The 13,884-nt window shown below is 35.7% G+C and overlaps 1 protein-coding gene across 2 annotated transcripts in view; it reads left to right on the forward strand.

The window, feature by feature from the left end:
* PIK3C3 (phosphatidylinositol 3-kinase catalytic subunit type 3) overlaps positions 1–13,884 on the forward strand; it is a 71,962-nt gene that overhangs the window by 27,306 nt on the left and 30,772 nt on the right. For both annotated transcript variants that reach the window (XM_082075445.1, XM_082075446.1), the window contains 7 exons: positions 588–704; positions 2,271–2,402; positions 4,516–4,644; positions 4,958–5,027; positions 5,689–5,753; positions 8,164–8,248; positions 10,387–10,461. In XM_082075445.1, coding sequence (XP_081931571.1) covers positions 588–704; positions 2,271–2,402; positions 4,516–4,644; positions 4,958–5,027; positions 5,689–5,753; positions 8,164–8,248; positions 10,387–10,461 — 673 coding nt within the window. The remainder of the gene's footprint in view (positions 1–587; positions 705–2,270; positions 2,403–4,515; positions 4,645–4,957; positions 5,028–5,688; positions 5,754–8,163; positions 8,249–10,386; positions 10,462–13,884) is intronic.

The following is a 13,884-nucleotide window of genomic DNA, read 5'->3' on the forward strand; positions in this document are numbered from 1 at the left end:
AAATGTTTGTTTAATCAATCTATTTTATTTACTATTTCTTTTTTGGAAGCATTTGTCCAAATTGAGACAAGAGACCTATCTTTTGAATCACAGACAGGGTTGTTCTGTGTGTCAGCAGCAGAGGGTGCTGGAGTAGTGGGGAAAAAAAGTAAAAACAACTGAAAAAACATTTGTGAATTGCCATCTATAATTTATAGCAGATACACAGTCTTTCCTGATTTAGTGTATATCATACTTCTTATTGATTCCCATTTTAGGGATGTTACTCAAATCTGCTCTTAACGCTTCGTAAGAATATGCCATGTGCTTATCATTACTAACTTATTTTGGCTGCGTGTATAGATTTGTCACACATGACTGTTCACCACTGAAATTGTTGATGCAGATAGAAGTGCACTGGTAGTTCAGATAATTGATGGCCAGCTACAGTGATTCTGATTCTCTTTTTAGAAAATACCTTTTGAGTCTACAGGAAATTGTTATTCGCTTAGCTCTTATGAGCCCAAGGGTCTAAGAATAAAATAATAATTTCTAGATAAAATAATTACAGAACAAAAAACTAATTTTGTTTCTTTTAATTCACTTAGGGTGATAAGTCTGTCAGAGTTATGCGCTCATTGTTGGCAGCCCAGCAGACGTTTGTAGATCGGCTGGTTCATGTAATGAAAGCAGTGCAGCGTGAAAGTGGTAATCGTAAGAAAAAGGTAACTAAGGGATTGGAAAATTTATCTCTGGCTAGAATTTGACAATAGGAATGTTAGCTTTTCACTAAAAATTCTTAGCACTGAGATTTAGAACAGATGTCCATCTGTCCTGTAATAATTTTAGCTAACTTTAAACAAGCTTTGGAGAAGTTTAGATGGGTCAAAGTTCCTAAGTGTTCTGAAAGTTTGTAGATGAAAAGCAGAAGAGGCCCTTGAGAAAATCTTGGGTTATTTTGGCAAAAGGAAGGTATGGGAATAGTTGATGGTCTAACACTGAATTTAGTTGCTGGGGATATAGGAAGGAGGCAGATGTGGTATGAGAATTATGTGAGGATAGACAGTGAAATTTGACCAGCAGCAAGGTGTCATTTGTTCCAAGAGCAACAAAACTGTTATTTTATAAGGTGTGTGTTTCGCAGAACTTTGCCTTCTGTTGCATCTTGACAAAAAAGATTTCTGTCATATGTGCATTTTAAGAACCTTTGCCCTTCTTAGTTAGATACTATAAGACAACTTAAAGTGTTGAGAGGAAGCAGGGATGCCAAAGGGATTTCTATTCATGCAGTTCTTTTTCCTCTGACACACACCAGTATTTTTAAACATGGATTTTTCAGTCTAAGAATTTTTGTCACCTTATTTCTTTAAATCTGTGCAGTATATTTGTACAGGAAAATGAAACACTTAGGCATAGCATCATTTTTATTAATTGTTATGAATGTTCTATGTATTGGTAATAATGGTGTAATCACTGAAAGAGGAGGAGAATTTTCAATTGATAAAAATGTATTTCCTGCTTGTGCAATACATTGATAGCATTCTGTCAAATGTTCTTCTATAATTGCCAGGATATTTCTGTAAAGCGAAGAAAAACATGGCTTTGATTTTTGCATTAAAATCTAACTAGTGACATTTGACCACTGGAAGGATTCCTAGCAGTAGCAATCTACCTTGCTTTGTCTCTGTTTATGCCTGTTATATTCAGTAGAGGGAAAGACTACAGACTTTCATGTGTTTGACCTTTATTATGCAGGACACCAAGTGTAAGTAGTGGAAAATCAACCAGTATTGTATTTCTAGTAACTGCAGATGTAGGAATGCAGAGCAAGCCCTGAAAAGAGATTTGTGCAACCTGTTGGCAGTTTAGGTCATTGGTGGTAGGAGATCTCCTTGAGTTCAGGGGTTCAAAGGATCAGACCTAAGGATTTGAATCAAGTTTCTGAAACAGAACTATCATTCAATACTGGTATGGAAAACATCATCCTGCTACTTGCATAGGCAATTTAGAAGTAAATTTTTGTAAGACTGTTATATCTGGAACTTATAAAATCACTTGACTAGTTGGAATATCTGGTTCCTTATTGAGATTACTGCAAATAGATAATTTTTATTTCACTAGATTTCAAGTGTGAAACCTTGATTTTTTTGAAGAGTAAATAATTTAATAAATTGGATATTTATTAATGTATCCTTTGTTAAAAGACTCTTTAGCTGTTCATATATACCTAGTATGTGCTTTATGGTTGGTTTGGGTCTTTTTAACACTATTTGATTCTTTTATTCTTTTAGAACGAGAGGCTTCAGGCTTTGTTAGCAGATAATGAAAAGATGAATTTAGCAGATATGGAACTTATTCCACTTCCTCTGGAACCTCAGGTGAAAATTAAAGGGATAATCCCTGAAAAAGCCACACTCTTCAAGGTAAACTAGGTGTTCTGAATAGCTGAAATACAATCAACTCTTAAGAGCACTAAGCTCTTAATGTGCAAACTTCAAAGCAGCTTTTATAAGGCTGATACAGTGTATAAAGTTTCTGAAGTCTTTAGGCTGAAGTCATGCTTCCTCGTTCAGAATTCCTCTTAGGTAGACTGTGTTCACTGGGAACGCCACTCATGATCAAAATCATACAAATCAAGTCAGATATGTTGCATATCGTCTAGATGTATGCTAGATGTATTCCATTGCAAAGTAAAACTGTTACATTGTTAAGAGAGTAGAAAGAAGTAAGGTGGTCCATTTCATTCTGTTGCAGTGGGTAGACAGGAAGATCCTGTATCCTTTAGGTTAGTTACTCCTTAAACAAATTTGTAGCAGTTGCTTGTGATCATATGCCCATTCCTTAATCTAGTTACTAAAGAGTCAGTATGCTGTTGAAAGGGCTGGGGTTATTGTAAATTATTGCCTTAATCCAGTGATGTAGGACCTCTTTATAAATTTACTTTCAACTTGTATAGGTGACTGTGATCTAATTTTAAGATTACCAAAATGTGCTCTGCCAGTCAGGCCTGTGCCCAGGAAGTGTTCTCTTTCAGTTAAAAAATGTTCAAGTTGCTGTGGCAACCAGTGTTAATCTGTAGTTTCTACTCTATCATAAACTTATTATGTTCATAGTTTCTTAAAATAAGAGATGAACATTTTTCCATAGTTGCCTTGGTTCCCTATCTTTGCCTTGCTTCATTGTGTACCAGTGAGTACTTTTGAAAAGTACATTCCATTCCATGGTCTTGCACCTCAGATCGGAGGCAACATTGGAAAGATCTTGTCATGAAAACAAGGGTTTGCAAACCTGAGCCAGCTTTTAGCATGCGTATGATTTAAGGGTCAGAGGAAGTATGTTGACAAAAAGACTGCTGGTACAGCAACTGAGTATTTCCCATCAAGAGTAATAGCTTAACTTGACCAGGACAAACTCCAATCATTCTTCTCCATGTTGGTCATCTGTGGCAATGTAGAAAATTTAGGACCAAAAATATGCGATGTAACTTGTTTCAAAGTCATAGATGATTTTGATTATCCTGATTCTGAAAGGGTGCAGATTTCCATTTAATATCTCATTCTGTACTGTGGGATAAATAACAAACAAACATAAAGAGGGAAGAATGACTAATTTTTGGTGCTCTTGGACATTATACGCCAGCTTTTGTAGAACTATTTAAAGAATTGTTTTTCCTTTATTTAATTAATAATAATTCATTGCATATGAGAATCTAATGTAACTACTCAAATATTAAAGTCTGTATTCCTTTTTGTGTTTGCTTGGTTTTGAGGCAAGTGACTAGGTCAGTTGAAATAAATGAAATCATTCATGTTGGTAATTGATCCCCTTCAACCCTCTTTATGCAGAGGAATTGCAAACAATTAAATTGACTTTCTCAAACAATGTAAAAAAGCATTTTTGCTTTTACTAAATGGATTAAGGAAACAATTAATTGTTTAAGATGTCTTGCCCCTAGCATTTCTTTGATGTTTATCCTATAATTGTGTCTCTTTTTGATCTGGTCAGCTTAAATTTGTTTTATTGTGACCTTTTGCATAGTGCTTCTATGTTGATTGGAATTACATGCATACAAACAAAATTTGAATCCTTCTGTGCTTTCCTGTGCAGCTGCTGGGGGAGGGGAGATGGGGAAGAAAGTGTATCCTTCATATTCCTTGCTAAAAAAGGAAAGCCTTAAGGTGTTTCTTTTTAAAAAACATGCACTTCTGGTAGAAGAAATTGTATGTTCTAATTGTTGAGTCCTAGACAGTGAGTAACTGCTTTTAGAAGCTTTAGAATGTCTTCTAATCCACCGAACTTCAGGAACATGAGAAGAGTTCTGCTGCTTGCTGCCATACTGTTGGTATTCAAATGGGACTATTCTAAACCTTTTTGCAACTGAATTTGACACTCGAATGCTGTGAACTGTTGCTTGCTTAATTCACACAGATTTCCAATGCAGTAAACAAGGATTTATATTTTAGAACTCCCCTGTAGCAACAAGTTAATATGGACTTTGCTGTCAACCAGTTTAGTATAAGAAGTTTCCTTTTCCAGAGTGCCTTAATGCCTGCCCAGCTGTTTTTCAAGACAGAAGATGGAGGCAAATATCCTGTAATTTTTAAGCATGGTGATGATTTACGTCAAGATCAACTTATTCTTCAGATTATTTCACTAATGGATAAGGTGAGAGTTATTATTTCACACCCTTGTCCTTCTGAATTTTGATTTTCCTTGTTGAGAGCAAGACTGTTGAAAACTGTTAGTGCATCTTATGTTGGTAATAAACTCCAGGGTTCTCAAATCTTAGTTGCCTTTTTCCTTTTCTTTGTACACAAGCAATGAACTTGTGTATACTTAAAGGTAAATAAATAAATAAACTGGCAAACAAGTTTCACTCATTAGTGATTTCAGTGAAGAACAGTGAAGATATCAGTGTCCAATACACATTCCTTTTAGAAATTGAACCTTTTTTTTTTTTTTTTCTTCTTTCTTCCAGCTGCTAAGAAAAGAGAATTTGGATTTGAAGCTGACACCCTATAAAGTGCTGGCAACTAGTACAAAACATGGTATGAATACTTTTATTTCGGAAAAATACAGTATTAGGAGAAATCTTCTCCTGTTCATAGACTGTTGCAACACACTATTTTCCTGAGAGATTTTTTGCTAGTCCAGCATTCTAAAAAGGAGCTCAAATGTTTATGAAAATCTTGTTGCAATGTAAGCCATGGAAGTGAACAACCTGAGTGACCACAGTATTCTGTAGGTGACCCAAGTATCTTCATAAAAGAAGCCTGACCTGGATTTAGGAGTATGTGACAATATTTTATTTTTCCTGCTAGCTTGTGCAATCTCAGACAAAGAACTTGTAGTACTCCTATTTATAGATCTTTGTGTGAAATGAAGGAAGGAAAAAAAGGGCAAAGAAAAATCCAACTTGGCTATGCTTTTAGATACATTCTGGATAAATATTTAGAAAGCTATTGATAAATATTTATCTTCTCATGAAAACTTGGGACTGTAGACCTTTAAGCTAATTTGGTGTTAATGCCCAGTTATTTTGAAAGTACTGAAGGCAGAAAATGGGGACAAAACATGTCCCAAAGCATGTCATAATGAGAAGCAGTTGGATTGAAGTATATATTAGTGTTGTCCTTTAATAAACATGCATAATTGAGTATCTTCAAAGTTCTGTGCGTTGGAGACTCTCTTGATTTTTTTCTGTCATAGGCTTCATGCAGTTTATTCAGTCAGTACCAGTTGCAGAAGTTCTTGCTACTGAGGAAAGTATACAGGTATGTGATGAGGGCATTTTTAAGTAATCTTCTGACTAAAAACAGTATAAATTGCAAGCTTAGATCTCACACACAAGTCTTTAGTCTCTCAGCTGATTTTTTATGTCTGTTGTTAGAAAACAACCTACAGCTTGAAACATGAGAGTATTTAAAGCAGAAGTTTTGCTTTAAAACAGTATACTTAAATTACCATATTAGTATCTCATGTCCTAAAAGAAATAGTATTTAAATAAAGTGTGCTTTAGTTGTGATACTGAAGTGTTCTGGATTTGCAGTAATGCTGAGTGGTAGGCACATGACACTTTTCTGTGGTTTTAAGTGTTTCTGTTATTCACCCAGTACTTTTGGATTAATACCTCAAAGTATATTTAAATGATTTTTTGAGGGAACAACTAAATAGTTCATTCATATAATTTCTGAAGTCTGTTTCCCTGCCACAGTGGATGTATTGATACTGTGTGATTTCATTTATTTTCCTTTCTTTTTCTCTCCAAACCTTCTGTAACTGTCATGGAATTGAGTAGGGATACATAACTGAACAGTGGCACACAAAATTCATGCTAATTTCAAGCACTGCACACAGGCGAGGTAGCAGAACTCAGCTGGTTGAGATTAATATAGTTACATAAAACATAGCAAATTGCTATATAAGAGATGTAGCTAATACATTTTTTAATGAATACACAGCATGTTCATGGTGGATTCAAATTGTCACAGTACCTTTTTTCCCTTTTTTATAGTTGATATTGAAGTTTGCAAAGCAAATGGCTGACAGCTACTATAAACTACATATATTAAAAATATGGAGATTAAAAAATACCTATCATTTGCCATTATAATTTACGTAACAAGTAGATATTGTGATCTGCTTATAATTTCTAAAAAAGTGTTTATCATTAATCAGACAATGAGCGGCATAGAGTTGCCTATCTTTTTTTGAACTTTCCATTTCATAAAGATTGTGATAAGCCACATCTACACATTCAGTAATTGTACAGTTTATGAAGTGTTTTATTGGCAATGGTTTGTAGTCTTGGGAATGTACTTCATATTCTAGTCATTTTGCAATTACTCATAACATCATATTGCAGTCTAAAATACATAGCCCACTGTTTTAGTTGCTGTGCAGATGTAAGGAGCAATTCCTCCTGTGAAGAATTGCTAATCTAAATAGACAAGATGCCAAGAGAGTATGATTTAAGATTAGTTCACAGGTCAATGGCAAAATACATTATAGAGCCCAAATTTAATGTGCCAAGGCATGAAAAAAATAGCTGGGCATTGTAGGCTAAGGAAGTAAAACCTAAATGAACACTTGTAGCTGTTGTGAAAATTTCATTTATTCTTTATGTTTCTTTTGGGTGTCACAGCTGTTTTAATAAAATTGCAGTCTGTATATAAAAAATATTAAATGTTTCACTTCTGAATAGATTTAAAGCAACTAACCTAACACTGGCTGATAATGCAGATCTGCAGGACAGGAAAGATGTTTTGATGTTTGAGTGTTACTTACCTTCTACCAACAATCTTGAAAATACAGTTCATGGTTTGGTTTGATTTGGTTTTTTACATACTTCATGGAAAATTTTGGAGCACTGAAAGTAGCTTTCTACTACCCTGTTAACCTCTTAAAAATTTCCTTCCACAATTCACTTACAGATTACATTTACCAGAATCTTTCTACTCTGTCAGCTTTTTAAACGTATCTCAGAAGGGCTTGTTCCTTTGTGAGTACTGATAATTAAAGCTGTCTCCAAGCCTTAAAATTCTGATACATGTTACAACTGGACAGCTTTCTAAGCAAAACTTTTTTAAATAGCCTTCAGGTGCCTTCATCCAGTACCTTCTTCTCTTTTTAAGATTCCTTTCGCTTTCTTATTATTATTTTAGTCACTTAAATGTCATCCAGATGCCTACAAAGCTCCTCTTAACAGTGTTTGCTAAGCTTTATGTTTGCTTAGTGGCAGAAACTTGTGCTTAGGCCTGGAAAACCTTATAAGAGCATGTGTCCCAAATGTAGTTGTCGATCTGGACTGTTAGTCCTGTTTTAGTATTTGTTGACCTGGCCTGAAGAGTTTCCTGTGGAAGTATTTTGCACTCATAGTTATTAGTTAGTAACTTCTCAATGCATTGTTAATTTTCTGAAGTTGTTAATAAAGAAAACTACTTTTAAATTTCAACTTGGAATCTGTTTCTCTTGAGTGTGAGAATGTGATCAGGACAGAAAATAAATAAAGCAATATAAGAGTAGATTAGATCTTACTGGGTTTTTTGGGAGTGGTTGTTAGTGTAACAGATTGTAATAACAGCCATTTGTGGTCTTGATTTAAGTCTTTTTTTTCTACCAGTTCTAAAGATCCTAGTTCAGATCATGTGGAATAAATAAATATGTTGTTGACTTGCCCTGCAGAACTTCTTCAGAAAACATGCACCTAGTGAGACTGGTCCTCATGGAATAAGTGCAGAGGTAATGGACACCTACGTTAAGAGCTGTGGTAAGTTACAGTCCTGCAACTGATTACTTAATATCTGAAGTATAAAGCACAGGGTAGATGAGGTATTAAGGTGTATCTTTTCAGATGACTGCAGATGGAGAACTGTGCGTGTACTTCCTGTCAGAATCCCTGTGAAAAGAATAGTTTTGAGTCTGCCATGTGATACACAATTCCTCTGCTCAGCCCTCCTCCTCTCTCCTTAAATATTCTTTGCTTTCTAGCAATAACCTTACCTCTGCCTCTCCACATCATGAGTTGGGGTCTATAATTCAGGGAGATGTAAAGCATTTATACAGCAGTAAATCATCTGGATTTGAGGTAGAAAATTTTAATTTGCTTTTAAAACATTCAACCTCCTGCTGCATTTGGATGACAAGAAAAAGTGGTATTTCTTGTTCAGTAAACAGATGGCAATCTTAAAATGTCACATTTGCTGTCTATTAAATTAAAAGCAACTTTATTCTATTAAAAAAAAAAAGTAATTCAGTTGTTCTTCCACAGTATCTTCTGTTTTCCCCTTCTCTTTTTGAGTCTTTAGAACAGCTTCAAACTGTTCTGGTTAGTGGGTTATAGTAAGAACTAAAACGGTTTGCATTAGTTTTAATTTATTTACTGCTGCCTGGCTTACTGCTGACATACACGTTAAGATTACAGAATCACAGAATCACAGAATTGACTGGGTTGGAAAAGACCTCAGAGATCATCGAATCCAACCCTTGGTCCAACTCTAGTCTGTTTACTAGATCATGGCACTAAGTGCCATGTCCAATCTCAGTTTAAAAACCTCCAGGGATGGTGAGTCCACCACCTCCCTGGGCAGGCCATTCCAATGCCTGACCACTCTCTCTGTAAAGAATTTCTTTCTAATCTCCAGCCTAAATTTCCCCTGGCAGAGTTTAAGCCCATGCCCCCTTGTCCTATTGCTAACTGCCTGGGAGAAGAGACCAATCCCCACCTGGCTATAACTTCCCTTCAGGTAGTTATAGAGAGTGATGAGGTCACCCCTAAGCCTCCTCTTCTCTAGACTAAACAACCCCAGCTCCCTCAGCCTCTCCCCATAGGTCTTATGCTCAAGTCCCTTCACCAGTCTTGTTGCTCTTCTCTGGACTCGCTCCAGCACTTCAATGTCTTTCCTGAACTGAGGGGCCCAGAACTGAACACAATACTCCAGGTGTGGCCTCACCAATGCAGAGTACAGGGGAAGGATCACTTCCCTTGTCCTGCTGACCATGCTATTTTTGATACAGGACAGGATACCATTGGCCTTCTTGGCCACCTGGGCACACTGATGGCTCCTGTTGAGCTTCCTGTCAATTAGTACCCCCAGGTCCCTTTCTGTCTGACTGCTCTCCAGCCACTCTGCGCCCAGCCTGTAGCGCTGCAGGGGGTTGTTGTGACCAAAGTGCAGCACCCGGCACTTGGCCTTATTGAACTTCATCCCATTGGAATCAGCCCATTTTTCCAGTCTGTCCAGATCCCTCTGCAGAGCCCTCCTGCCTTCCAGCAGGTCGACACTCCCTCCCAACTTGGTGTCATCAGCAAATTTGCTGATGATGGTCTCAATCCCCTCATCTAAATCGTCAATAAAGATGTTAAATAGGACTGGACCCAACACTGACCCCTGGGGAACACCACTAGTGACTGGCTGCCAGCTAGATGCAGCCCCATTCACCAGCACTCTCTGGGCCCGGCCCTCCAGCCAGTTCTTAACCCAGCGTAGAGTACACTTGTCACACATATCAATGTCTGATGCCTGTTTACAATTGTCTTAAAATGTCATGTTTAAAATGCATCCATTCATTTTACTCAAAATCCTTCATCTTCCTTTGAAGTATCTTAATCCCAATATTGAATGAATTCAGGCTTTTAGTGTTAGGCATGTAATAGTGTAGAAATAAATGAGGATCTAGGCAGTACCGAATAAACTTCAGAGTTTTAATTTATTGCTCCAAATATTCTTCGTAGTGCTGACATACATGATTATTCTTCACCAGCACTACCCCTGCCCCAGTCTCTATGGCATATTTATTATTTGTGAACAAGAACTAAGTTAATGTCTTTTGTTGTTGTTGTTAATAGAGTAGAACTTGCTATTCTCCAATGTGCTTAAGCTGATGTTTATAATTTACTTGTTACAGCTGGTTATTGTGTAATTACATATATCCTTGGAGTGGGAGATAGACACCTGGATAATCTTCTGCTAACAAAAACAGGTAATTCCGTTTAGCACTAAAGTTTTCTAATAGTCGTTGTTTAATTTCCATTGTGTTGGTACTGTTTTGCTTCATTTTTCTTTTGAATATAACACACTGAGTATTGTACAGGGTATTTCAAAAAGATGGACCCAGTTCGAAATCACTATATCGCGGCAACCACGAACCACCCATGAATGAAACTCTCACCACTCGAAAGGGTGGGACATAGAGTTTCAAATAATTCCTGCTGGATGCCTCTCCAGCGCACAAACAGGCCCTGGCGTAAGTAATTCCTAAGATACTGTGAAATATACTGCTTTGAAATTGGGTCCTTCTAATCCACCCTGTGGATTAGAATATATGTTTAAATGTAAAGTTATATTGTCTTGTCTAAGGTAATATTTGATCCAGTGAATCAAAGCTTAGTTAGTAGTGTGTTAGTAGTGTGAAGTGGCAGTTGAAGAATAAGAAAGCAAGTGGATTAATTGCTTTCCAAACACATCAGTAGGCAAGATGTGATATAATGTGTATCCGATACATGGTATTGATGTAATTTTAGGAATCATTTATGCATCTGCAGGTAATGGAAGTTAACTTCAGCTCAACAAATACGTTTATAAACACTGGGATTTTTGTATAGTTTTCAGTTGGCTTATTTTACAATCCTGTGCTCTACCCTTATTTTTTTTTTTTTTTTACAATTTAAAGCTGGACCTATACATTATTTCTTTTTAAACACAGGAATTTTCTTGAGTGATGATACCTTTCTTGAAAGTAGGATGGGCATAGTATAACATAAAATTCAACTGTCTTTACTTAAGACCAGGAAACATTCTACTGTTATCTTAAACTTGACTAAATCATAATTGCATTTTTTTCAGAACTCTTAGTTCTCCAAAGAGAACTCCAAAGCTGAAAAAAAGGATGCATTAAAAAAAATATTTATAAAATGCCTCCAACCACAAATATTGTAATAGTTCTTTATCAAACCATTTATTTTTTTCATTAATTTGTAGCATTTATGTTTCATAGCTTTTTTTTTAAGATGCTACCAGAAAACAATTTCAATATCTAATAATTGGATGCCAGTTGTATTTTAATAGTTGTTAAATAATTCTGGGGTTTTTATGTGTGCTGTTGCAAACACAGTAGATGTTTATACAAGCATTATCAGTAGTCACGTGGAATTAGGTATAATGGGGATGACTTCCATGAGACATCCATATGAATTCTTGCCTCTGATTTAACTTTTAAACAAAGTAGTTATGTGAGCTTTCCATGTCTACATGTTTTTCTAACAAATGCACATGATATGTCTCAAAAGTAGGAGTGCCACCTGAGAACTGTTGAAGCAAGATTCACTTCAGCATTTCCTGTTCCCTATGAATTTGTGTTCTTGATGAAACCAAACAACTGTATAGCAAAAATCCAAGTTTTTCATCAGCAGCCCAACTGAGCTGGATGGACTATTCAGCTCCAGTTCAGATAATATGTATAGATATATTTCTTTAAGTCTTCTCTAAAAACTATATCCATTAGCTTGCAGCAAAACCTGTGCATCTTGAAAGTTCAAAATAGCAGATAAATGGACTTCAAGTCTGTCTAACTTGTAACTTTTTCAATGTTTTTTTTTGTTGCAATCTGTAAGGATTAATAACGAACCAGGTAGACTGAATAATTGTAGAAATTCTAAATAAATAGAAGACTTCTCTGCTAGAGGAAATTAAAGATTTGAAAATGTAACTGTTCCCACTGTTGCAAACAGTGCCTTGGGGTGAAGGGAAATTCAGGTATTTCAGTTGAAAAATGAGTTTGTGTGTAGCTGCATGACTTTCACAAAGTTCTAACAAAAAAAAAAAAAAATGGAAATTGGGTTTTGGGTTGTTTTTTTCATTTTGTTTGTTTGTTTTTTGAGCTTCTTGTTTGATTTGGTTTTGTTTGTTTTCTTATTTTTGAACTACAACTTCCCATAGGAGTTCTGATGCTTCAAATACCTTCCTTACATTATGATGAAGAATTAGGAGTTGTGGTTAGGTGTTTATTATAAAGTGAAATGTTTAGTGAATTAGAAACATTTAAATTAAAAAAATGTTATTTGGGGAACAGAGACACATCCACATAGGTTTGTTAGTTTACAGATAAGGCTGAAGCATGTATTACTTCAAATCTGCATTTAAAAATATGTCTCGAGATCTCAAACATTTGTCTAAGGTGATGGGTATAAATCTTGCCATAGCAGGTACTGCTTGCATACTCAGACTAGTAATATTTTTGTGTTTTGGAGTAAAGTGCACCACCTTACCTGTCTATGGTAAAAAGTAACAGCATGATGGCTGTTGGCTCAGTGGAAGAATTTAAGCAGTACAGCAGAGGGCAGCGCACATCCGTGATACATTCTGAGTCTGAAATTGTGTTCATCTGCTACGTAGCTGTGCTCTGTCATATACTGAGATTTACTGAAGGTTTTTGAGCAATCAAGAGAAATTTGTATGTTCCAAATACAACGAAGGCTTGTTTCTTGCTACTGAAAAATCCCTTAGACTGAAGTTGGAAAAAGCTAACTTCATTCTTCTCTTGAAGCTTATAAGTAGTTTTCTTGAAAATTATATGACCAGATATGCATCCTTGATGATATTTATTTAATGAATTGAAGCTTTTCCAGTAGGGTAAAGAATGCTGAGTACCAGCTGTGGGTTCACATACTTTTATTTATATGGCAATATATATAGTTACCTTTTTCAGCTCTACCCATGGGTTTGGTGGATGCAGCCACATCTGTGTTTGCTTCTTTCCAATAGAATTTTGCATCTTCTTCTAACATAAAGATGTCTATGCTTATAATTGATACAGTACAATTTAAATATTAAGTAGTAGATGCTGAAGTTCTTAAAAACAAATTGTTTCTCACTCAGTGTTAGAAATGGGATTTGTTTGTGCTATAGGATGAAAATGTCTGTTATCTGGGTGAAATAATTTCTGCTGTCTTTCATGACTCTTTTATGCCTCTAGTTCTAGAAATAGGGAGACTGGTTTTTAAGTAGCCTTAAACAAGAAATCTAGATGTTCAGCTTTTTAAATGCTTTACCATTATACTTCAATGGCAGCTGTAGAAGTTTGTCTGGAAAGATATATAGGCATCCTTCAGTAAAAACATCCTCATCTATCAGTAATGTTAAAAATTACAAGAATACTTTCATCAGTTTCACAAATGTACCTTAGGTCACATTATGTAGTCAGTTTTGCCTTACAGGAGTATTTATTTTTTCTGAGAATTTTCAACTTCCTGGGTCTTCTGGACATGAAATATTTTATCAATTCTTGTGAGTTTTAATTTTTTATTTCCATATCTATAACAGCAGATATTACTGTGACTTGTAAATAACAAAACTCTGTTTTGCGGCTGAATACTCCGCTTTAAGAAACATCATTGCCTTGCTGTAG

The sequence above is a fragment of the Streptopelia decaocto genome (genome assembly GCF_964273445.1).
Source record: "Streptopelia decaocto genome assembly, chromosome: Z".
Taxonomy (NCBI): Eukaryota; Metazoa; Chordata; class Aves; order Columbiformes; family Columbidae; genus Streptopelia; species Streptopelia decaocto.